The sequence below is a fragment of the Panthera onca genome, chromosome E2 (assembly GCF_046562875.1).
Source record: "Panthera onca isolate mPanOnc1 chromosome E2, mPanOnc1 haplotype 2, whole genome shotgun sequence".
Lineage (NCBI taxonomy): Eukaryota > Metazoa > Chordata > Mammalia > Carnivora > Felidae > Panthera > Panthera onca.
Genome location: NC_138353.1, coordinates 57,298,413 through 57,323,311, shown reverse-complemented (window position 1 = coordinate 57,323,311; position 24,899 = coordinate 57,298,413). Strand labels below are relative to the sequence as shown.

The window sequence follows — 24,899 nt, the reverse complement described above, 5'->3', positions numbered from 1 at the left end:
GCTGACAGCTCAGAGCCTGGAGCCTGCTTTGGATTCTATGTCTGTCTCTCTCTCTCTCTCTCTCTGTCTGCCCCTCACCCCCCTCGCGCTCTGTCTGTCTCCCTCTCCCAAAAATAAGTAATAAACATTAAAAAAATTAAAAAAAAGAAAAAACCCCAAATGCTTTCTAACATCCTAAGAAAGAACAGAACAGAAACAGTGCAAAGCTCAGTCCACATCAAGGGTTCCACAGCAAAGTGTGCAGGAGCCGTGACACACGTACACGTCCATTCACTCACACGATGGAGAATTACTGGATCAAAAGGCAAGAAAGTGGAAATGTAACCCGTCAGCCGAAAAGGACTGGTAATAGACATGGACTGTTCACTTAACACAAAGGTATGAGCACCCCCCCTCCCCCCCGCCCCCGGCCCTGTGCCTAGATATCCTTTTACGTCTAGACAGGTAACGACTGAGGCATGGCCACTCTCGAGAAATTCCTAGTAACACACAGGTCAGGGCCTGCTGCTGCGGGCAAGCGTCAGCCCAGACAGCCTCAGAGGTCCTCACCCGGAGCGAAGGAGCCCTGCTCCCATCTCCACTCTCCACCTGTGTCTCTTGAACTATACCTGCAATCTTTATGGCTACGGGATCCTCTGAAACTGGAACAAGCCCTTCTTTGACTTCGACCTGCTTTTCAGAGACCAGGGGGGACGTGGCGGGAGGGGAATACTTAGTTTCCACGGAAGCCACGGGCGAGGAGGAAGAGGGCTTGGAATCATGAAAAAGACTGGCCCACGACTTAGGCTGGCTGGCGGGAGCGGCGCCCGCCGCAGAGGCCGGGGCATCGGCGGCAGGGGCAGCGCTCTCGGCTTTAGCAGCGTCCGAGTCCGGGCTTTCCACGGTGTGCAACTCGACCCCATTGGCAGCTGAGCCCTCGCCAGAGGATTCAAGTATTTGTCCATTAGCGACGGCAAGGTTTTCAGTAGTGTGAGTCCCCGGGGAAGGCTGAGCCACCGCTGTCCTCGACAGGCCGTCCCCGCCGGCCTCTGCGGGGAGGCAGGACTGTTCCAAGTCAGCCCCGTGGCAGCTCCCGGGCTGCCCTGCAGTCCTCGCATCGCCGTCGAGGGCTCCGGGGAAAGGCCCGCCGGACACAGCGTCGCTGACGAAGTCCGTGGAACCCTGAGGGCTGCCGCAAGTCCTGGGTGTCCCCAGTGGGGGCGCCGCGCCCGCTAACTCCACATCCTCCGGGCCGACGCTGTTCGGGACCGCCGGGTTGGCGTGGCCGTTGACCAGGGCGTCCGTGGGAATGCTCCCCTCACCGCCATCTTTCAAGTAACTGTAATATCCCGGTGGACGTTTTTTCTTCTTTTTACGCTCCCTCTGTCCGAGACCACCCGCGACACCGTCGTTTTCTAGCACTTCCACCTCCACGCTAGAGCTGCCGTCCAGAGCAAGGGCAGAGCCTGGGTACTGGCAGTCCACGGAGCTGTAGGCCGCTTCTTTATCTATGTCATCAGGGATCTTTTTGGAAGTTGTGCAACTGAGGATAAATTCAGGGGCCTGAGGATTCAATGTGCTCGAAATACTGTAGTTGGGAGTTCTCGGCAAAGTGTCGTTAGGTTCAATTACTTCGTTAACACCAAACTCAATTCTCTGATATTCTTGTCCTGTTTAGAAAGACAAGGATCAGCGAATATCCCATTAGTTGAGAACACGGCTTATAGACGTCTCAAAAATTATTTTCTTTTTGAAACTGAACCCTTAAAGTCTTCTTCTAATTAACAAAGCTATGACATTTTATTTCTGTGCCAAAAAATCTGCTGAAAATAAGTCTTAACTATGAAATTTTATTTAATTTAGAGATATGAAAAACAGAAGCCTGTATTTATTTTCCACTTTCAGGGTAGCCACGGGAGACTTCCAGAAGGCAGAAATTTAAATGAGATTATAATAGAAAGCAAGTAATATTTTGCCTGTCTAAAAACACCCCTCAGTGAAATATGACTTTATTGGCTTGCTTTCTGGGGTATATGTATTTCGGACAACTTAATTAAAAAAAAAAATCATGACAACTAACTTAGGGACTTGAAGTCACTGCTGTATTTATGACTTCTCTAACTGGTGTAATTTAGTAATTCAGAAAATATAAACTACACCAGAATTAATCCTCTACATAAAAGCGCACTTCAGAGGTGCTCCTTACAACTACCCGTCTCCTCGGTGCGCCTGGGTGGCTCAGTCAGTTAAGCATGTGACTTCGGCTCAGGTCATGACCTCGCAGTTTGTGAGTTCGAGCCCCACACTGGGCTCTGTGCTGACAGCCCAGAGCCTGGAGCCTGCTTCGGATTCTGTGTCTCCCTCTCTCTCTGCCCCTTCCCTGCTCATGCTCTGACTCTCTCTCTCAAAAAATGAATAAACATTAAAAAAATAAAATAAAACAATCACCCGTCTCCTGATCTCCTCCACTGACAACCTTAACTGAAGTCTGAAAATGGCTTTGCATGAATGCATGTAAATGTGCACTGAATGAATTCATAATGGATGAACTCCACGGGTGATGAAGATACTTTCAAAAATACCCAAAGACAGTTAGGACCGCACACTTTTAGAAACTTCTTTGGGACCTTTCACTGCTTCCTGCCAACGGACGACAATCTACACGTGCCACCATTCCAAAAGGTACATTTTTTTCATAGTTTACATTTCTGAAGTTACGTTAAGTTTTAGAATCAACTGCAGCTTTCAAGAGACATCAAGCATCAGTGTCATCTTCTATCTGACGCAACAGTTCCAAATTTTGAAGTTAAGGAAAGGCCACATGCCTTCTAACTCATCTTTAATGCTTAACTGAGGATTTCTCCGAGTCTAGCCTAAGGAGCCAACTTCTCAAAACATGTATTTCAGAAAAACCCACCCTGCCAGAAGAACTGTGCTCTACTAGAAATAACCTATGTTTCACCTCGGAAGTCTTTTAAAAAGCAGCCCCCAGGAGGCGGCAATTACGTGCAAGTTACTGGAGGGCAGGGGTGTCAACAGTCTAAGTCTTCATCCGTTTAGTGATCACACCTGGGGGGCGGGAGGGGCGAACACCTGCCCAACACCAGAAAGTTCCTGAAAAAGGAATACTAGTGATGGTTACACCTAACAGCACATTTCCATATAAAGCCACCACCATGACCACTTGAATCCTTTGGTCCTTGAACACTGATTTTTTGTTTCCTTATTTTGAAAAGAATCACTAAAGACAAGCGAACTTCTCCACCATCATACCTAGAAGTAGGCCGTCCATTCTGCTTCCAGGCATCCCCTACTCTGCGGTGCTGCGAGGGTGCAATGCCGCTGCATGGCCTGACACGGATGTATTTGAGGCAATGAAGAGCACGCCACACAGGGAGGCTAGCCTGGGGTCACTGGTGCGTATTGTGAAATCTGATTATAAACTAGTATGCGCTGTGTCAGGCAGTCTGTGCAAGATTTTAACTCCAACACACACAGTGCCTTCCACATCTCAATCCTTGATCTTATCGGGTCCCAGAATATTCTAGAACACGATATATTTCCTTAATCTTACCATATCACAGAATATTCTAGAACATGATATGACATTTCCTTAATCTTATCGTATCACAGAACATTCTAGAACATGATATGACATTAATGGAATCATTTCACTACGCTACGGCCACTATGAAAACATGATCCTGTCTAGGGTCTGACTGCATCACTGGAAGGCAGAGTCCTACCCGGAACAGCTCCTCCTCTTCGCCAGAACACACACCACGGACACGCGTGCGCACTGCCCCACACGGCAGAGGAGTCAGGAGAAGCCCAGTCGGGGCGGGCTGACGGACCGGTGGAAGCCCGCGAAGCCAGGCTTCACACAACACAGTCGAAGCAGCGGGTGACCGGGGACCGCTCAGTGCTCAGGCTATGCAGGCAGTGGGTGGTTGGGGAAGGAAAGCAGCTCAAGTAAAACAATGACATCCTAGCAGCGTTTTGCCAAGCGTGCTCCCCGCAGCGCCCTGGGTTCCTGAACGCGCCCCGCGGTCTGCAATGCTCAGGGGCCCCTACGGGTTGTCGTGCCCGCCACTGTCTAAGAACTTAAGTGGCTTGCTCAGCTCATTTCTCCAATTAGCAGAGCGACCAGCCACGTGCAAAGTGCTGACTGGTATCAGAGAGGGCTGAGTGATGAGTAAGGCAGAGACCCTGCCCCAGGGAGTTACATTTGCCTGCAGACAGACACCTCGGACCGAAGCTGACAGTACGGAGGGAGGGCAAGACAAGGCCTCAACGGTTTGCAGAAAGAATGCTTCCAGATACACGAAAGAGCGCCAATTTCCACGAGAAGCCACGGAGGCGTCCGCGGAAGAGGCGGGACAGCTGGCCGGGAGCGGGGGGAGGGGGGCGCACACTATTTCCAGCTGTGGGAAGTGACTGAAGGAAAGGAGAGGCAGGAAAGGCACCCGTGATGAGCCCCCGCACAGAGCCCGCTGCAGCTGCCTACGGTGGGAGGCGGAGGACGTCTCCTAAATCATTCATCCAGAGCCACACTGGATACGACACCGTGCAGCTGCTGAGCACACAGACGTGGACGACCACGATCCCTGCCGCCACGGCTGCACTCAGCCCGGAAAGGGGGGCGGACTCATCACCGGACAGTGGGACAAGCACTGGAAGAGAAGCAGACGTCATGGAAACGCGAGAGAACAGAAAAGGCCTCAGGGAAAAAGGGGCCTTTAAGCTGGCCGGTCTCTAACAGCACGAGCAGGTGGCAAGGTCCCAGCTGTGTTTTCAGCAGATTAAAAGGTGGACTTGAGACAACGGAGAACAGGGGACAAGAAGCAGTAACTGAACAGAAGACAGCCTGGAAGGCGGGTATGGCGCGAGAAAGGGAAGGAGAGAGCTGGACGCTGGGAAGAGCTGGCAGGGCCTCCCGTCTCCAGCCTGCGCCCCTTGGGCGGGTGGTGAGGCCGTTAACTGGACAAGAATAAAAGGAGTAACGTGACAGGGAAAAGAACGAGACATTTTAAAGCACTGAGGAGACACCTGCAGCACGCTTACGACGTGCAGAATACACGGAGACAGACTGAATCCAGCGGACTCGGGCAGCAGCCGCCCTGGAGGCTGGGCGGCAGGCAGGGGGGCCGGCTCCCTCCAGCTCACTTCACTCAGTCCCGTCCTGAGCCGCCACCGGAACCGCCCTTCCCCTCGCCATCTCCGAGACGCCGGCTTCTCAGCTGCTAACGTGAGACACAGTCTCTCTCTGATTTTACTGTGCAAAGTCCAGACAGTCTCTTCAAGGCGCACGTCTAGATCATAATTAAGAGCCCATGCTAACGAAGCAGGGAACCGGATCCCTGGCTCTCCAAGGAAAGGGTCGGCGTTCGCTTCTCCGAGGCCAGCGAGGGACCTTAATGATCCAGACTGAACGCGGTCCACACGGACCCGACCCGCGCGGTGACGGCAGCCCGCGGTAACCGAACCACCCGCCATTCCTTAAACCCCGCAGCCTTCGACAACACAAAATCGCTGCATCTCAGCGGACACCGTCTCCGGGAATCGGCTCTGCGCCCGCTCTCGGCGAGGCGGCAGCTGGGGCCGGCAGCCTCCCCAACCAGGAGGAAGCCCGCGGAGAGGTTTCTCAGAAAGCACTGGCTGTGAAAAACCTACCTGTGCAGCTGAGAACGGTGAAGAGAAAAACACACTCGAACAAGCAACTCCTTCACTAAACCTGGAACATCTGATACTCTGAAGCCCAGAAGACACTTAACTCCTCAGGCAAAACGGTGCAGTGATCAAATATGCTATAGCTTACAGCAAAAACACTGAGCAGTAACGCAATGTTTACTGGAAAAGTAGGAACGAGCAGGAAACGTGGCTTCCAGGCCTCCAGGCCTCCTGCCCATTCCCCCCCCCCCCCCCGTCCCCCCAGCACACAGGGCCAGCATGCATGTCCGGGGGGTAGAGGAGAGACAAGCTTACCATCGGGTAGTTCATCGGGAGCTTGTGTGCCACACAGAACTGTTCCGTTGTAGGGAGGAAGCTGCACAGGGAAGTGGAAAACAAGTTTTAATTCAACAACATGTTAACACCCAACACATGCTTCTTCGTTAAGGCAACACTTCGTTAAAACTCTTTATCCGTTCAACTTCTCATGACATTTGTTTACCACAATAACATACACTGACAGTAAAATTAAATCACCTTCATTTAAGAAAAAAATACCAGAGGAATGCTTTTAAATATTGCCATTAAGATCCAAAAATGAGGCAAAATAATAAAAACGGACTCCAACGGACACGTGAATCAACCACGATACTATGCTACGACAAACACCCCCGTCTCACAGGACGTCAGGCGGCCCACAGGTACCGCGGCCACTTGTCCCGGGCCCCCGACAAAGATGACCCGTACTGCCCGTCGGCGTTTCAGGTTCACCTCACACGCGTCAGCACGGCCAGTGGAGGCCAGGACCAGGCCCGCGGGCAGAGTGCCGAGAGCCCACAGACAAGTCTGACAATCACGGCTCCTTTTGGACACAGTGCCTTAAATAACTGAATTAAAGGCTTGAAAAAACATTCTTTGTTTAGGGGAGAGAAAGCAAAGCAGCGAGTGTCTGACCTCTTTGTAAAAAGCAGGAAGGTAGTGCTATGAATATCCCAAATTTTTCTTCTTCCTAGCTATTCCATAGCATTTAAGACTTGGAAATGTTTCAAACGGACACATTCGGGATAAGAATGCTTAGGACGGAAGGGCTAAGGCAAGTGGACCTGAAGAAAGAACAGAAGAACAAAGCAACGACACCCTAGAACAGCCCTTCTCCAAGCGTGTCCCCCCGCAGCTCCCGGGCTTCCTGGACGGGCCCCAGGGACTGTCACGCCCGCCACTGTCCGAGAACTGCTGCGTGAGTGGCTTCCTCGGCCGATTTCCCCAAAGAACTCTCAGCAAGTCGACTCAAAAATCACGGAGACAAACACTTATCACTCCAAGTAACCAAGTTCTCTCCCCCCAGAGAACCTAAGGAAACAAAGAGCAGTTCAAAAGGAACTGAACAGGGGTGCCTGGGTGGCTCAGTCAGTTAAGCGGCCGACTTCAGCTCAGGTCATGATCTCGTGGTACGTGGGTTCGAGCCCCGTGTCAGGCTCTGTGCTGACAGCTCAGAGCCTGGAGCCTGCTTCGGATTCTGTGTCTCCCTCTCTCTCTCTCTCTCTCTCTCTCTCTCTCTCAAAAATCAATAAAGGTTAAAAAAAATTTTTAAAAACAAAACAAAAAAAACAAAAGGAACTGAACACTTTCAGGACGGGAGAGCTATGCATGTTTCCACCACGCATTCCCACTAGGGGGCGCACGGTTCCCATCCGCTGACACACCAGGAGAACCCCTTCCGGGTGCGGCCAGGGGCTACCCTGGGACTCGCACCTCGCACGGGCTGCTGCAGCGTTGACCTCTGGCACAGACACACGGAGCGAAAAGGGCGCACGTGAGGACCAGTCGCTTCCCGTTCCTCTGCAGCCACAAGGGAAGTTTATCAAGCTCCCGGATGCAGAGGGCCTTCTCTTTCTCCATCAGTGACAGCAGTGCCCCCTGGTGACAGAAATCTATACAACTGTAAGGCACCGAAAGTGCTTAGTTTTTTATCACGCTGTATTTACACAAACTGTGGTAAGGGGTAGAGGCAGGTCCCGAAAACAGACCTCCCACCCCAGCAGACTCCAGGGCAACACTGACAACCTGTTGGTGTTTAAAACACTCTGAGTTACTAATCTGGTAAGAGTGCAAAGGTGGGAATTAGTGATGCTGCAATGAGTTCTGGCACCAAAGTGTGTGTGTGTGTGTATTTTTTTACTCTGTAAGCACGTGGCACCTTTAATTCAACAAACCTCCACCACTCATAAGATGCCCCTTAGTCTGTGGTAAATGTGGATTTATTATAGACAGCGGAATGGAATTGTAAGAGTTGTTCAAAGTTCCCTCTTTCACCGTGCAGCTATTTACGAGCACACAAACTTGCAAACTGAAGCAAAACCATAAAGCTCTCACACACGAATGCACGGTGAGCGACGCAAGACGCCGACATCTCGTGACATCGGGCGCAAAGTGAGATCAACTTGGGCTGAGAATAGCGCCACCGTCTTTTGAAGTCACTGCTTGGGCCCTTTGATGCAGAAGGTAACGTGTTCAACAAACACTGTGTGATATCCCTTACCTCTGGAATCTCAAAAATGAAAACAGCTCAAGTCCAAAACCCAAAGAGTGGAAGGGTGGGTAGTTCCCAAGGCTGTGGACTGGGGGAGCGGGAGAGACGCTGCTGAGGGGCAAGTACCTGCGACTCGCAGGTAAGCCCTGGACACGTGACACGCTACACGGATTACAGGCAGCACACCTGGCTGTGAACCTCAAGCCTGAGAGACCAGAGCTTAACTGTTGTCACAACTAAAGGAAACGGTAAGTCTGTGACGAGATACAGTAACTCCACGACAGCAATCTTGCAACATAAACGTATCGGATGTGGCGCGCACCTTATTAAGCTTACACAATTTTGTGTCGATTACATTTCCTGAACTCACGTTTCAAAACCTTTTGGCACTGCCCCCATTTGTTCCGCCGTCTAAAAGCCCCTCGTGAACCTCAAGTCTCTCCTTTGAAGCCCCGCAAGGACACCAAACCCGGGAGAGGAACAGTCTTAACTCTCCATAGCCAGACCCACACCCACACACCCACGCACGCACCCACGCACAGACACACACACACCCTCAGCGTCTGCAGCGTGGCCCGTCCCGCTCTGGTCTTGTTTTTCCCGTAACTGCATTAAGCATGTGTGCGCATTGCCCCCAATACTGAAGTTCCGGAAGTCCCAAGAACAAGGAGCACTCACCCCTTATTTGTGAACACTACTGACATGATGACGACTGGGGTTCAAAACATGCTTATTCAGTAAATTGACTGTATTTCTTCCAGCTGGAGAAATTCATTTTTAAATCACGCTGGCTTACAAACTAGAGCACAGCTTTATAAAGAAAGACATGTGGTATGTTACCTTTAAATTTCTACTAATATTTAAGATCACACACAGGAACCAGCTGAGAGGGTTTCTTCGGATTCTGTTAAACTACCGACCATCCTGTCTGGCCAGGGACAAGCTTTCAAACAGGGAAAGTAAAACGGAGTCCAACACTCAGCTGAGAGAACAGGAGAAAAGCAGAATGTTCCTACAGTTTAACACTTTATGTTTCTCAAGCTTTGTTTTTTCAGTTCTTGGCCCCAGGGAGAGGAAAAAAATGCTTCTCAATTTCCTAACAGCCAAAGAAGTACATGATGAACAGGGCTGGTGCGAGTTCCCACGACGGCCACACGGCAGGCACGGTGCGGGCAGGAGCCACCGCCGTTTTCAGCGCGAGGCAAAAGGCCCGAGCCACGAGGCCACAGCGCCAGGAGACAACAGCACCCACACACCCACCCGTGCAACCACACGGCACGCCATGCAACAGTCTGTGCCCCATGTGATTATGCTACTCGCACGCTCCAGACTCCTGAATTACAACAATTACGACACTGAGAGAGAGAGCCTGGCCCGATCGCGTTAATTAGCCTGTGTTTCCCCTTTGCGGGTCACTGGACCATATGTGATTCTGGCAGACGACATCTGTCATACCTGCCCCCAAACGCAACGCATATTCAAAAGCGAAAACACAGAAGACCCAGAAATGAGCCAGACTTACGAAGATTTCTGGCTATAAACTCATTCTGTGAAGACACAGCCATTATTTCTACAGTAAAAAGTCTGACATGACTTTACCATCAAATCCTTACGTGCGAAGGTCTTCCACAGTAACTACCGACTGCCCAACATTCTGAGAGGTAAACAAACACCCCCGTTTTCCTATAAGGAAGCACGATGAGTGGGAGGAAACTGCCAGAGCCACCAGGCCTACTTGAGTAGCAGAGTGACCAAGGAGCGCAGCTCTCCAGACTCTGAAATATGGTACATTCTCTACCTTCACATCACAGGAAAACCCACGTTTTTACTCTGACACTTACCTGCAAACAGGCTCTCACAAACCCACACGAATGCACACACTTGCGAAAAGCTTTTGTAAAATACACAAGTGGGGCTTTCTCATCTTTTGAAACCTTAATTGCCAAGAGCACAGGCTGTCCTGTCCCTGGCAGGTGCCTCTGTATTCTGCTGTGATTCAAAGACAGAAATGACTTAAAACTCGAACCACTAGTACACAGAGTAGAACCTCAATTACACTAACGCTTGGGGAATACGGGACGATCATGTTTTTCCTAATTGTTATTTTTTCTGTCAGGACACACTCAACTCCAAGCCTCATTCTACAAAATCTAACATGCACAGATGCATTTTACTGCCTTAGGAAATACAATCTATAACGCAGCGTTCACGGTTTCCTGGCTCCTATCCTTAGATTCCTTAAAACGCCCTTACCATCAATGAACACAAAACAGATGGAGGTGGGCACTGAAGGGATTTATTCACCTTCTAAACTGTGACCTGACCAAGCTTTGCTTTTGGTGATTTCTTCCTTTTTCCCGAAGTCAAAGAGGAGAAACCAATAAATCGCTCTCTAGTCTGTGCCGCTGAAGTAACGCTTTCAACACGCCGTCATTTAATCCTTCCTTTCCAGCCCCAGTCTAGAGTTCAAGAAGCCAAGGTGAAACGGGCAGGACTGGCCAAGGCCACATGCCACGCGGGCCGTGTGGCTCCAATCCTACGGGGTCAGTATCCTCTGCTCCATGTTGCCAAGTAAAAAGAACTCCACACAAAACACTCAAGCGGCTGGTGAGGTCTCATCAACATCCTTATCCTTATCCTTACTAGGACCTCCCTTTGTTCTTTTCGATACAATTTCAACAGTTTTCATCTTTAAAATACGAATATGAAAAAATATTCCACATAAGTTTTATTAAACTAAAACAGAAATCATTAATTACATGTAAAAGACCTGAATGGTGAAATATACCAAAATCGTGTTTAGGAAAACTCTCATAAAATTGTGAATTCTCCTACAAATGAGCCCATAATTAACACGATTCTAACTGAAATCTCCATGGGATTTTTCACGGAACTTGGCATGCTGATCACAGACTCTTAAGGAACAGTTAAGGATGAAGCAGAACCAAAACGCTTGGGGTGAGCACAAGAGGGTGAGGGCCCTCCCAGAAGACAGACTACAGAGCCGCAGCAGTTAAAACGAGCAGTACTGTTGCAGAGACGAAGCACGAGGGCCAGAGCAAAGGGCACTACAACTAAGGGCCCAGTGCTGGGACAGCTCCCTGCGGCCAAGGCAGAGGACGAGGTCAAGCCCCACCTCACATACACAGCGAAGTCCATTTCAGCAGCATTGCATACTACAGTGAACACAAAAACCTTAAAACTTCCAGAAAAAAAAACAGTGTCTTTGCTACGTCAGGGCAGGGAAGAATTTCTTTTTTTTTTTTTTTTTTTAATTTTTTTTTTCAACGTTTTGTATTTATTTTTGGGACAGAGAGAGACAGAGCATGAACGGGGGAGGGGCAGAGAGAGAGGGAGACACAGAATCGGAAACAGGCTCCAGGCTCCGAGCCATCAGCCCAGAGCCTGACGCGGGGCTCGAACTCACGGACCGCGAGATCGTGACCTGGCTGAAGTCGGACGCTTAACCGACTGCGCCACCCAGGCGCCCCGGGGCAGGGAAGAATTTCTTAAAGACATTTATAAACCGGAAGGAAAAAAAAACAAGATGTTTGGCATGAAAGTTAAAAACTTACTTCCCATACCCAGAAAGAAAGAAAGAAAGAAAGAAAGAAAGAAAGAAAGAAAGAAAGAAAGAGAAAGAAAGAAAAAGAAAGAGAAAGAAAGAAAGAAAGAAAGAAAAGAAAGAAAATAAAAGAAAAAGAAAAAGAAAAAGAAAAGAAAAAAGTGCATCTCACATGAAGTTTTTAAAAAGCCCCCGTGCTAGGGGCACCTGGATGGCTCACTCAGTTACATGACCGGCTTCAGCTCAGGTCATGATTTCAGTCTGTGAGTTCGAGCCCCGTGTCTGGCTCTGTGCTGACAGCTCAGAGCCTGCTTCAGATTCTGTGTTGCCCCCTCTCTCTGCCCTTCCCCCCACTCACACTCTGTGTCTCAAAATAAAATAAAGACACACACACACTTAAAAAATTATTTAAAGCCCTCGTGCCAGGAAAAGATACTTGTAATATGCAAAACCAAAGACTATGAGTCCTGTAAGCTATAAGAAAAAGACAAGCCACTTAATAAAAAATGCGGACAAGGGAGACAGGTCATTCACAGAAGGGCTGGGCATACGAAAGTAATGAAGCGGTTCTCAACTTTGCAACTTGGGAATATTGTAAATTAAAACAGTGAGAACCCATTCATAACCAGCCCAGCAGACTCACAAAAATTTTGAGCACACCTGTCGTGAGAATAAGCGAGAAGCTTTTCTTTAACTGAGATGGTGACAGCGTTCACGCGCAGCTGGGGGCGATGCAGACGGTTAAACCCTCAGAAAGCGGATGAGCAGAGCAGCCACTAAAACTAGACACTTACTCCTGGTGGCCCCAGCAATCCCACTCCTAGGAACAGATCTTGGAGAAACCCACAGAGCATGAGGACACACAGTAAAACATGTTTACTGCAACGTTTCTGTAGTACGTAAGAACCAAAGATCTAAACGGTCCTCAACAGGAGACAAGGCAAACGAGCTGTGGTACGTTCTCCTGACGGTATCGAGAAACTGAAACCAAAGAACATGAATGTAGAACATGAATGTACGTTCATCAAAGAATGAACGTAAAGAATGTTACCTTAAAAGAAACAAACTACAAAAGGATGAATCTACAGCTGACCCTTGGACAACACGGGTGTGAACCGTGCAGGCCCACGTCAGGCGGATTTTTTTCCAAAAATACAGAACAGTACTGTAAATGTATTTTCTCTCCCTTATTATTTTAACCTTTCCTTTTCTCTAGCTTACTTTGTTCTAAGAATACAGTATATAATACTTATAAAACCCAAAATATGGTAATCAACTGTTACCATTGTCATCGGTAAGGCTTCCGGTCAACCACAGGCTACGGGTAGTTAAGTTGCGAGGAATCAAAAGTTATCGCGGATTTGCAACTGCGCTGGGGTCGGCACTCCCAATCCCCTTGCCGTTCAAGAGCCATCCGCAGTATGACTCGGTTTACCATTTAAACCACAGGAGACAATATGGTGCTACAATCTGTTGACAACCACATATGTAGCGAAAGGTGAAGACGACAGTCCGAACACAATAGCAATCCGGCAGAGTTGTTACTTCTGGGGAGGGAAGGCAGGAGGTGGGAACGGGTACAAGGGAGGCCACGACGATATCTGTGACTTTTTGCTGTTTAATAAATACAGCAAAATGTTAACAGTAGTCAAATCTGCTCGGTGGGTTTGGGCATTTCTCGTATTAGTCTCTGCGCTTTTCTGTACGTTGGATTTCCTTATCAACAAGCATAAATTAAAAACTCAAAACTAAAATGTAACCATGAGTTATATCTATACACATATTCAAACAAAACACTGTTTTGTCTTACCTCAACTGAAGAGCGAGGAGTCACAAAGAACTGATTGAATTCATCAGGGCTAAAGTCTCCAAAAATATACTGGAAAAAAAAAAAGCCACCGATCACATAAAATATACAATTTATATTTTCAGGCAAGATGCTACAGACTATACCAATCCTATGAAATACGTAGGCCAGAACACCCAAGACCCTCTCTCAATTAAACAGATCAAGGGTCGGCAAAAAAAGATTCCGAGGTGTGATTTTCCATCACAAACAAGAAAATGCTCAGCCGTTTCCGCAAACTGTCAAAGAACACTCTGAAATTGATAAAGCCTATTCTGAAACAGGTCAACTGTGTGCGCACCACACTTATCCTGAAGGAAAACCTTCGGGATCACGAACCCTTCCAGGTGTTCCGTTTACCTGTCTGTCGACTCATGTCACTATCTCCATTTCAGCCCTCTCCGCCGCACATACTAATGAAAAGCAGAAAACGTGGTTCAAAAGGCAAGACAGGGAAATCCAAAACAAGAAAAATGTTAATGATCCTGATGAATGATATTTAAGACATATATGTGATTTTTTTATCCTGAAGTTGCATTTAAATATGATGCACAGATAAACATGTTTTTTTGTTTTTGTTTTTTTAAATTTTTTTTTTCCAACGTTTTTTATTTATTTTTGGGACAGAGAGAGACAGAGCATGAATGGGGGAGGGGCAGAGAGAGGGAGACACAGAATCAGAAACAGGCTCCAGGCTCCGAGCCATCAGCCCAGAGCCTGACGCGGGGCTCGAACTCACGGACCGCGAGATCGTGACCTGGCTGAAGTCGGACGCTTAACCGACCGCGCCACCCAGGCGCCCCCGATAAACATGTTTTTTAAAGTTTATTCATTTATTGTTTCTGTGTGAGAGAGAGAGAGAGAGCGCGCGCGAGCATGCGCGCTCACAAGTGGGGGAGGGGCAAAGACAGAGGGAGACACAGAGTCCAGAGCAGGCTGGAGGCTCTGGGCTGTCAGCATAGAGCCCAACACGGGCCTCGAACTCCTTACAAACTGTGAGATCATGACCTGAGCCGAAGTTGGATGCTTAACTGAATGAGCCACCCAGGTGCCCCAAAGTATTTTTTAATTTTTTATATTTTTTTATTATTGTAAATTTATTCATTTATCCTGAGAAACAGAGACGGTGAGAGTGGGGGAGGGGCAGGGACAGAGGGGGAGAGAATCCCAAGCAGGCTCCAAGCTACCAGCGCAGAGCGCGACCAGGGTCCAAACTCACAAAACCATGAATGAGATCATGACCTGAGCTGAAAGCAAGAGGGAGACACTTCGCCAACTAAGCCACCCAGGTGCCCCCGGATAAACATATTATTGAACAGATACAAGCCTATTTGTGAACTGCTGCTTCACAGAATTCGGAACGTGACTTTCTGAAAAAACAACTGGTTTACCTGCATGGAAGCAAGTTTGGCAAGTACCTAGCGGTTCATATTCTCCCCGAAGCTTCTAAAAATAAGTCACTGAAAAGAATCAGAACGACTAGATTTCTACAACAGAGAACACTCACTGAATTATTCATTCATATAATCAACAATTATTTAGAGCCTACTAACTGCCAAGCACGACGATCGGTTGCTGGGGATAAAAATGGTAAGCAGAGGGGCACCCGGGTGGCTCAGTTGAGCGTCCAACTCTTGACTTCGCCTTGGATCACGATCCCAGGGTGGTGGGATTGAGCCCTACCCGGGCTCCACACTGAGTATGGAGCCCTGCTTGAGATTCTCTCTCTCTGTCTCTCTCTCTCCCCCCACACTCCCCCCGCCCCTCCCCGCTGCTTGTGCTCTCACACTCTCTAAAATAAAGGAAAAAAAAAAGAAAATGGTAAGCAGAGTTAGGGCTCCTCTGCTCTAATGGAGCTCAATAACCTACAGGGAAATTTACAAGCATGTAATCAAAAGTAACCAGTAACTACGTATTATAGATGTGGATAATGCCCAGTCTTCTTGTAAATGTAGATAAATGCCAATTAACTCTCACAGCCTGTTAGTAAGAATGCACCAATACTTTTCAGGAAAATATTTCTGGAGGGCTCTCTGGCAATAGCTACCAAAACTGTAAATATATATAAAAAAAACAAGAACAGCTTCACACAATACTTCCATATACTTGCAAAAATCCACAAAGAAATTGTGTGTTGATGCTAATGGTGAAAATAAGCAGTCTCGAAACAATTTAAAAATAATCACCTGCGATACTTTCATTCTGAACTTAGACCTTCTTATCATTTCCCACACTGAGGAAAAGCCTGTCTTAATTTCAGTCTGGTGTAATACCACGCAATGGAAGGGAAAGGTATCTTTCAGTGAAAAGGAAGCGGGAGAAACGATGGGGAGGGGAAGCAGGGTGTAATGAAATGACAGCGCTGGCTGGTATTCCCACTACAGACAGAGATCGTAAAGTCTAGATATAAATAAACCTCAAAATGTGCTCAGGAGGGAATGAAAAGACAAGCCAAACTAAGAGAAAATATTTCCAACAATACCAAATGCTGACAAGGATTTGGAATGACTGGGACTTTCTACATGGCCGACACAAATGCGGAATGGCACAGCCACTCTGGAAAAGAGCCAGGCAGTTTCTTACAAAATGACTTACCATCAGACCCAGCAATCCCATGCCTCCTCAGTCACCCAAGAGAAATGCAAACCTATGTCCACAAAAAAAAACCAAAAACCAAAAACCAAAAAAAACCCCTGTAGGCTGATGTTTATAGCAGCCCTATTCAAAACTGGAAACAACCCAGGGGCACCTGGGTGGCTCAGTTGGTTGAGTGACCGACTCAGGTCATGATCTCGCAGTTTGTGAGTTAGAGCCCCGCATCGGGTTCTGGGCTGACAGCTCGGAGCCTGGAGCCTGCTTCAGATTCTGTGTCTCCCCCTCTCTCTACCCCTCCCCTGCTCACGCTCTGTGTCTCTCTGTCTCTCAATAATAAATCAACATTAAAAAAAAAATTTTTTTTTAAAACTGGAAACAACCCAAATGCCCATCAAGAGGCGAACGTGATACGTCTATAAAATGAAACACTACTCAATGGCCCTCAAAAGCATCATGCTAAGTGAAAGAAGTCTGACTTAAAAAGCCACATGTGGTATGATTACACTTGTGTAACATTCTAGGGCAAAACTGTAAGGAGAGAAAACAGCTCAGTGGCTGTGTCAAGGGCTGGGGAAGGACTGATTACAAAGAAGCACAAGTGAACTTTTGGGAGTGATGAAATATTCGCAGCGGAAGCCTGTTGGAAAAACAGTAACCCTCCTAATTGCCAAGGAAACACACAACCCACTAAAACACTAATGACTTCAGGGGCACCTGGGTGGCTCAGTGGGTCGAGCGTCTGACTTCAGCTCGGGTCATGATCTTGCGATTCGTGAGTTCAAGCCCCGTGTCGGGCTCTGTGCTGGGAGCCTGGAGCCTGAAGCCTGATTCGGATTCTGTGTCTCCCTCTCTCTCTGCCCCTCCCCAGCTTGTGCTTGCACGTGCTCTCTCGCTCTCTCTCTCTCTCTCTCAAAAACATTTAAAAAGATTTAAAAAAACAACACTAATGACTTCAGTCCCCATACAAGGAATGGACAACAAATATTCACAGGACATGTGAGGACAAAAATGAAGAGAATTACTTTTAAAAATGAGTCAGTCGGTACAGGGGCACCTGCCTGGCTCAGTCACGATCTGATGGTGTGTGGGATCAAGCCCCGCATCAGCATCGGGCTTTGCGCTGACAGTGCAGAACTTGCTTGGGATTCCTCTCTCTGCCCACCCTGCCTCTCGGGCACTCTCTCTCACAATAAATAATCTTAAAAAAGAAAAACCTTTGAGTCACACTTCCTAAGCACCCATTCTTATTGTCGTTCACATACAATGTAAAGTGTTCACAAGAGAGATGCAGGTAGTGGAGTAGGAGAACTAAATCTCCAGATAATTTCAAAATATCGTGTCAATAAAAGGGGTGGGGGGGCAGGCACGTAATTCCTGGTGGCACCTGTAGGTACCACATCCCCACAGCCGGTGGCTGGAAGAAGCCTCACCATCAACCTAGGCAATGCGCTCAGAAAGATGCCAAAGCAAAGCTTTTCTCTTCTGTCATTTTCAATTTTACCATTTTTACTGCTTTCTTTACTTTTAAAGTATGATCTGAAAAACTTTCCTACAGATTTTAAATGCGTTTTTATGACCATTTCATGCCCATAGTTTCTCCAAGGATATGTGCCTTGAATCTCATCAAAAGACTAATGGGAAAAATGAGGAAAAGCTTGATGTGCAGGTGGGGAGGAGTCTCCAGGATACCGTTAAATGAAGAAAACGCTCTTTGGGTACAAAAAGGAAGAAAAGCTGGAGGCAGTACAGTGGCACCAGATTCCTAGCATGTCTCTTGCAAGAATTCTTAGTTCTGAACCATAGAAATACCTAATTTATTTAAAAAATTACTTGCGGGGCGCCTGGGTGGCTCAGTCGGTTAAGCGTCCGACTTCAGCTCAGGTCACGATCTCGCGGTCTATGAGTTCGAGCCCCGTGTCGGGCTCTGAGCTGACCGCTCGGAGCCTGGATCCTGTTTCGGATTCTGTGTCTCCCTCTCTCTCTGACCCTCCCCCGTTCGTGCTCTGTCTCTCTCTGTCTCAAAAATAAATAAACGTTAAAAAATTACTTGCAAAAAGTCAACGTAAACAACCGAAATCACTGCACAGCTATTCAAAGACACTCATTCTGCACAACAGTTACAAGCCGGCACCTAATTTGCACCTGTGCTCCTTTCAAGATCTCAATGACAACAGATTAGGACTTGATGAAAACGCTTAATCCAAAAAAGCCATCCTAAGCAACTGCTAACTATCAACTACACACCGCCAAAGTATCACTTACCACTCAACAGACGGCTGGCGGGAGCTGTGGTCAACTCCAACGTGATTCCCTCAACACTGGCACACGTGTAGCCGAAAACAACTCGGTCCACTCACTCCTCTTGCCACAATCAGACCAGACCGATCTTCAATCTTTCAAACGCCTGAGTTTCCGAACACGAGCAGTTACACCCCACTAATACAAGAAACAGTCGTTTCAATTCTGCGGCTGAGATGACGGAGGGATTGCTAAGAGGCTGGCACCAAGAAGAGTGAGCGTTTCTACAAGGTGCTCACCACCCCGAGGAGTCTGGTTAGGATTTCCATTTCCTACAGAATGAGTATTCCCCATATGTTCACGGCAGATAAACCGCCTGAGTCTTCTTCCTATGTGTCTGTACACACACTGCTTATATTTAACCAGAAATCCAAATATAAGGAAGTAACCGCAGATGTAGGAAGGCCTGAGAGTTGGGGGATTCATTCTCACAGGGCGGCCGAGGTCAAGCCCCTGAGGTGTCAGGCAAGGGAAGGCTTAATAAAGGCAATTTCCCACCTTCACGGTGCATGCAAGAAAAAGGACAACTCCTTTCTAGGCAAAATAACTAACTACCGCCTCTTTGGGAACCCTCTTTGGGAACCACGCAAACAATCATTTGGAATGATGTAAGAAAATACCCCACATAAACTCTGAGGCTGTGACATCATTTCAGGGTTTAACAAAATCAACTGTATCATCCAAAACTGACTACAGGAAGCATTACCACGAATAAGCATTTTATTATCCACATTGTTCCAAAAAGGCAAATAAGAGTGTTGCTTATAAAATAAAATTTAGCTTCAATAAATTTATTAGGAGCAAGAAAGGTAATTTTTTAATGTCCTGATAAAAAACTACAAAAGCAAAGGCCAAGTATTTATTCAAACCCCGGTGAGTGGACATAAATCACACGGCCCTGCATTTTACTGACAAAATTATTGAACTAAAATTATACCTAAGGGCTCAAGCAACAGTGTTGGGACACTGAGGAGGAGAACCAAACTGCCATTAAGTGTTCAGGTTCTACCACCTCCTTCTCCAAAAGCCTTCTTAATTTTCCATCACAAAATATTTCAGGTGTTTGGCAAAATGAAGAACGTGACCAAAATAGAGGGGCGGGACTGTGTTCTTCAAAGATTCAGTGTGATGAAGGCTGTAGAAAAGCTCCAGATTACAGAAGCTACAGACACCCGCCAACTAAAGGCAACACCCGGCCCCAGACTGGATCCTGGCCCGGACGGGACGCTCTAAAGGAGATTCTTAGGTCAACTGACAAAATTAGAATACGGACGGCAGGTTATAAAAAGTATTGTCTCAATGTAAATTTATGAACGCGGGAACTGTCCAGCTGTGGTTATGTAAGAGAATATGCCCATTCTTAGGAAATACCTTCAAGCATATGCAAGGTAAACGATCATGGCGTGTGTAATCTCTCAAATCTCAGAGGGGGGATGACAAAATGGGTATCTGCACACGCACATGTTAAGAGAGTGAGTTTGGGAATATGTCTGTGGAGAGAGAACTCAGGCACACGCCTAAATGACTATGCAAAGGGGGTTAAAGCTTCTATTTTTTTTTAAGTGAGAGAGAGAGAGAAAGACAGAGACGGCGGGGGGGGGGGGGGGGGGCGGGGAATGGCAGAGAGAGACAGAATATTAAGCAGACTCCGCATAGGGCTCAATCCCATGACCCTGGGATCATGACCTGAGCCGAAATCAAGGGTTAATGCTCAAGTGATGAGCCACGCAGGCGCCCCCAAAGGGTCGATCTGGGTAAAGGAGTAAAATGGGGGTTCTTTGTACCGTTCTTGTTTTTGCAACTTCTGTAAATTTGAAATTATTCCCAAATAAAGAGATTTAATTTAAAAGTCAAAGCTGAAAACACTCATTTGTGAGACCAACCTTTAACCCCTCTCTTTATGTGAGTATGAAACATTCTCCTTCCTCTGGAGAAGTATTAATAAATACATTCTAAAGTCTTTTTAGGGAAAAAATATTGTAGGAGTCTGGGTTAAAAAAAAAAAAAAAGGTAAATATGGAGCTCCTGGGTGGTTTAGGCAGTTGAGCATCCGACTTCGGCTGAGGTCATGAACTTGCGGTTCATGAGTTCGAGCCCCACATCGGGCTCTGTGCTGACAGCTCAGAGCCTGGAGCCTGCTTCGGATTCTGTGTCTCCCTCTCCCTCTATTCCTCCCCGGCTCACACTCTGTCTCTCTCTGTCTCTTTCTCTCTCTCAAAAATACAGATTAAAAAAAATTATAAAAAAGAAATCTGACTCTGCCTGATTTCATAGGATTTATAATTTAGTGGGGAAGAAAAAGCCACTGACCGCATGAATTAGTTCTGTCCTGTAAGAAAGAGCAGAAAAAGATACAACAGGACAATTGAGTCTGCAGAAGAAGAAACAGTAGGAGCAAGTGCATTCTTTCTTGCATTTCCAGAGCCGGGCACGGGGCCCAGCACAGACAGATGCTCAGTCAATGGGTTCAGTGAGGACAGAACAAAAGAAGGTGCCTGAAGGCCCTCTGTTGGCCCACCTGCACTACAGAAATGTTTATATTGCCGTTAATAATTTTACTCTCTCAACAGCTGTAGCAGACACTGTAAAGCAAAGCTGGAAACTCCCTCTAGGTTTTCAGCAACCCCCACCCGAGGTGGATGAATAATGGAGTCACGAGAAGGAACAGGAAAGCAACCATCGAAGGCTCCCTTCCCAGCTGCCCTGATGCCCAGGGGAAAGGCCCGCGGTCAGGGGCATGCCCCACGGGCTTCTGGGCTCCCCAAGCCCCTTCTCCAGGAAGCAAGCCTGTAAGGTGCAGAGGCTCTCGCCCACCACCGGGGACGCAGCTGACTTCTCCTCATTTCCAACTAATTCCAGCTCAGGCTTTCAGAACTCCCACTGTTCACATGTTTGATTATTTTCTGATCCTTTCTAGAAAGGACATGATAACAACAACAACAACAACAACAACAAAGACGTAGGAAGTGCTTCCGGAAAACAGGGCAAACCCACAACACAGGACGGAGATCCGCCCCCTGGCTGAAGCACAGCCCCTGGGCACGGCTGCTCTGGGTTTCACCTTCTGGAGACCCGATCTGGCCCTTGCAGGGAGGGCCTGGCTCTGTGAACGCTGAAGAAGGGGCTAGGCAAACCTGGAAACACCACGTTCACACTAAAGGAAAAAACAAAGACGCGATGTCACCCCAGGAAGGTGAGAAGGAAAGACGCTGGCCGTCACCTGCACCGCGTCCGCGTCCTGAACAGACCGCGGGAAGCCACACACCGGAGGCACGGGGACTCCCACCCCAGCGCGGCGCTAGGGGGCGCTGGAGCACCGCGTGCTGCGCCTTCAGTCCCACTTTCAAAATCTCATCTCTAAAAGCACGAATACAAACAGAGGGTGCCACCAAAGCAACGTTCTGCCTTCAGAAGGACGCGCGGAAATAGAAGATCAGGCTCTGAGAGAAAAAATAAAGCTACGAGGCAGCGATCGATGAGCACCCTGCCGCGTGTGCACGGTACTCGGTTTCCCAAGGCAGTGAGACACCGGCGAGCCAGCTCCCACAACCACCGCCAGCCGACGGGCATCAAGCCAAGCCTCGCCGGGTGAGAGGACAGAACCAGGCACAGCTACCAAGAGGCTGAGAGACACGACGTCTTCTCCTCCCTCAGCATCCAACCCAGCAAGGCTGAATTTGGGAGAGAGGAGGAAAGACGAAGGACTAACAAACTCGTTCGTTTCGAGAGTGACCAAGTCTGAATTTCCTCTCTAGTGGACGTGAGGGGGTGCCGGACTGGGCAACTGGTAGCGTTCTGCCAGCTCCAAAGGCATCCCCTGGATGGAACAAGGACAAAGCAGCAGGGGTGTGGAAATGTCCCCAGGCTAATCATTGCGACCACATGGATGAACCCTGAAAACCATGCTGAGTAAAAGTCAGGCACGAAGGGCCACGTGCTGTATGATTCCACTCCTGCGAAATGTCTAGAAGAGGCCAATCTCTAGAGACAGAAAGCAGACTGTGATTGCCAAGGGTCCAGGGGAACGGGAAATGAGAAGTCGCTGCTAATGGATCCGGGGTTTCTTTCTGGAGTGGTGAAATGCTCTGACATTCCAGGCACACACCAAAAACCACTGAAATGTACTCGTACTGAAATGGGTGAATTCTATGGGATGGGAATTAGATCTGAACAAAGTAAAAAAGAACGTCAGTGCCTGCCTAAAAGACTCTAATTTCTTCACTAAACTATACTGATCAGGCCTGCTAGGTGACGGAGGCTCAGTGACGGCTACTGAACAGTCACAGCACACTTTCAACTCTACAAAGTGGTGAGCAGAGAGGACACTGTTCGGGCCGTCGAGGCACAACGGGAATTTCGTTGACTTAACCATATGCACTGAGGACCAGCTACCTACACAGAGCTGTGTCAGATGAGAATAAACTGAGTAAGACAGACACAGGGTTCAGGACAGCACCACATTTACAGTTCTGTCACAGCACAAGTGAACTGCAAGCTGCACTGAGAGCTACGGAGGGCAAAAGCAGACAAAGAGGGAGGCAGAGAAGGGCTTGCTGCCCAAAGCACTGGGCTGCAGCAGAACCCTGCTTTACCTTCTTGGGGCCGAGGGATCCCGAGAAGGGGACAAAAGGACAAACTGTTACAAAGCCACTCCCATGGGCGGTGCCCTCTTCCTAGGATTCTAGCATCCAAATGCTGCAATATCGTGTCAGTCTCACATGGTTTGTGTGTTTCACGTGACTACTAAAGTCCATCAGAAGATCACCCTGCACCTTCCAAAGCAGGATCTGTGACGGGCTGGCCGCGTATTCCTTCAGAGCTTTCATGGAGATTCTGAGCTAAAACTTGTTCCCACCAAATCTATGTCCAAAATTAGAAAATATGATTCATCTAACAGAAATCCATTTCGTACCAACTTCCCAGTCCTATATCTGCATTAGGTACTTTACACAATGGCAGTTAAATTTTAACTTACTTTGCTCTAAACTAATACTAAACAGCAAGATAAAAGAGCCCTCATTATATATAATTAACTTCTACCTAGAATTTTTATCACATGGAAAAAAGCTGATAAATTATTAGGGGGTGAATTTAGCTCCAGTAGAAAAGTTCAAGATTCCACCATTTTCATTCTCATTACCATCACCTAGCTGCTAATCTAGGGAGGAAGGAACAGGGTTGGTGGGGAGACACAAGGCAGGGAGGAAGAGAGAACAGAGAACAAAAAAGAGAGAACAGAGAAGAAAAGGGAAAACAAGCAAAACACCAACAAACAAGACACCAGAACAGCAGTGCTCCCTCTGCTGGGGCCAAGGGTGAGTGCGGACAGGCTGCAGGGAGGGGAGGTCTGGGGAGCCACTGCAAGGGCAGAAAAGTACCTTAACTGTTGACGTGATTACGTTAAGTGGGCACATTTGTTGAGACTCATCATGTATACTTTAAATGGGTGACATTCCCTGCACATAAATTATGCCCCCATAAAGGTTTTTTTTTAATGAACAGGAGCCAAGTTAAACTCATCTTCGTATTGCCGGCAGTCAATGCAGTACTTGGCATACAGTAGGTGCTCAAAAAAGCTTTGCTGAACAAATCATTTCAAGAAGAGGAGGAAGAGATCCCCACTCTCCCACCCCAATTATAAGTTCTTGGGATAAGGAATGACAGCCTCTCCAACCTCCACAACAACAGGAAACTTCCCACATGTCAGTGCCACCAAATCACCCCGTTTGCTCTGACTGGTTTTTATTCTTCGGTTCTTAAGATCACAAGAGATGTTCCAGCCAGAAGCACAATTTTCACGTTTAAATATAATCTTTAGGGGGGCGGCGTCTGGGTGACTCAGGCGGTTGAGCATCCAACTTTCGATTTCAGCTCAGGTCATGATCTCATGGTTTCTGGGTTCAAGCCCCATGTCAGGCTCTGCACTGACAGCACAGAGCCTGCTTGGGATCCCCCCACACACATACAAAAGAAATATACACACACACACACACACACACACACACACACACACACACACTTTAAATGTAATCTTGAGGGATACCTAGGTGGTTTAGTCAGTTGAGCAGACTCTTGGTTTCAGCTCAGGTCATGATCTCACAGTTCGTGGGATCAAGTCCCACGTTGGGCCCTGCACTGTCAGCAAGGAGGCTGCTTGGGATTCTCTCTCCCCCTCTATCTCTGCCCCTCGCCAGCTCACTCGCCCTCTCTCTTTCAAAATAAATAAACTTTAAAAGCTAAATAAACATAATCTTTAAATATAACCAAGATATAACCTTTCATTTTTAAATATATAGTTAAACATAATCAAGACAATCTGAATTAAGCTTTACAGAAAACTTATTAGGAGCGTACTTGTTTTGGCCTAGAGGAAAATCATTCACAATTACCACATGGTCTCCCAAACTAAAGAAAAA

The 24,899-nt window shown here is 47.6% G+C and overlaps 1 protein-coding gene across 1 annotated transcript in view; it reads right to left on the bottom strand.

The window, feature by feature from the left end:
* USP10 (ubiquitin specific peptidase 10) overlaps positions 1-24,899 on the bottom strand; it is a 69,406-nt gene that overhangs the window by 25,790 nt on the left and 18,717 nt on the right. Inside the window, exons 2-4 of the mRNA XM_078439114.2 lie at positions 13,555-13,623; positions 5,965-6,025; positions 609-1,649 (exon numbers count right to left, since the gene is read on the bottom strand). Of these exons, the coding sequence (XP_078295240.2) occupies positions 609-1,649; positions 5,965-6,025; positions 13,555-13,623 (1,171 nt within the window). The remainder of the gene's footprint in view (positions 1-608; positions 1,650-5,964; positions 6,026-13,554; positions 13,624-24,899) is intronic.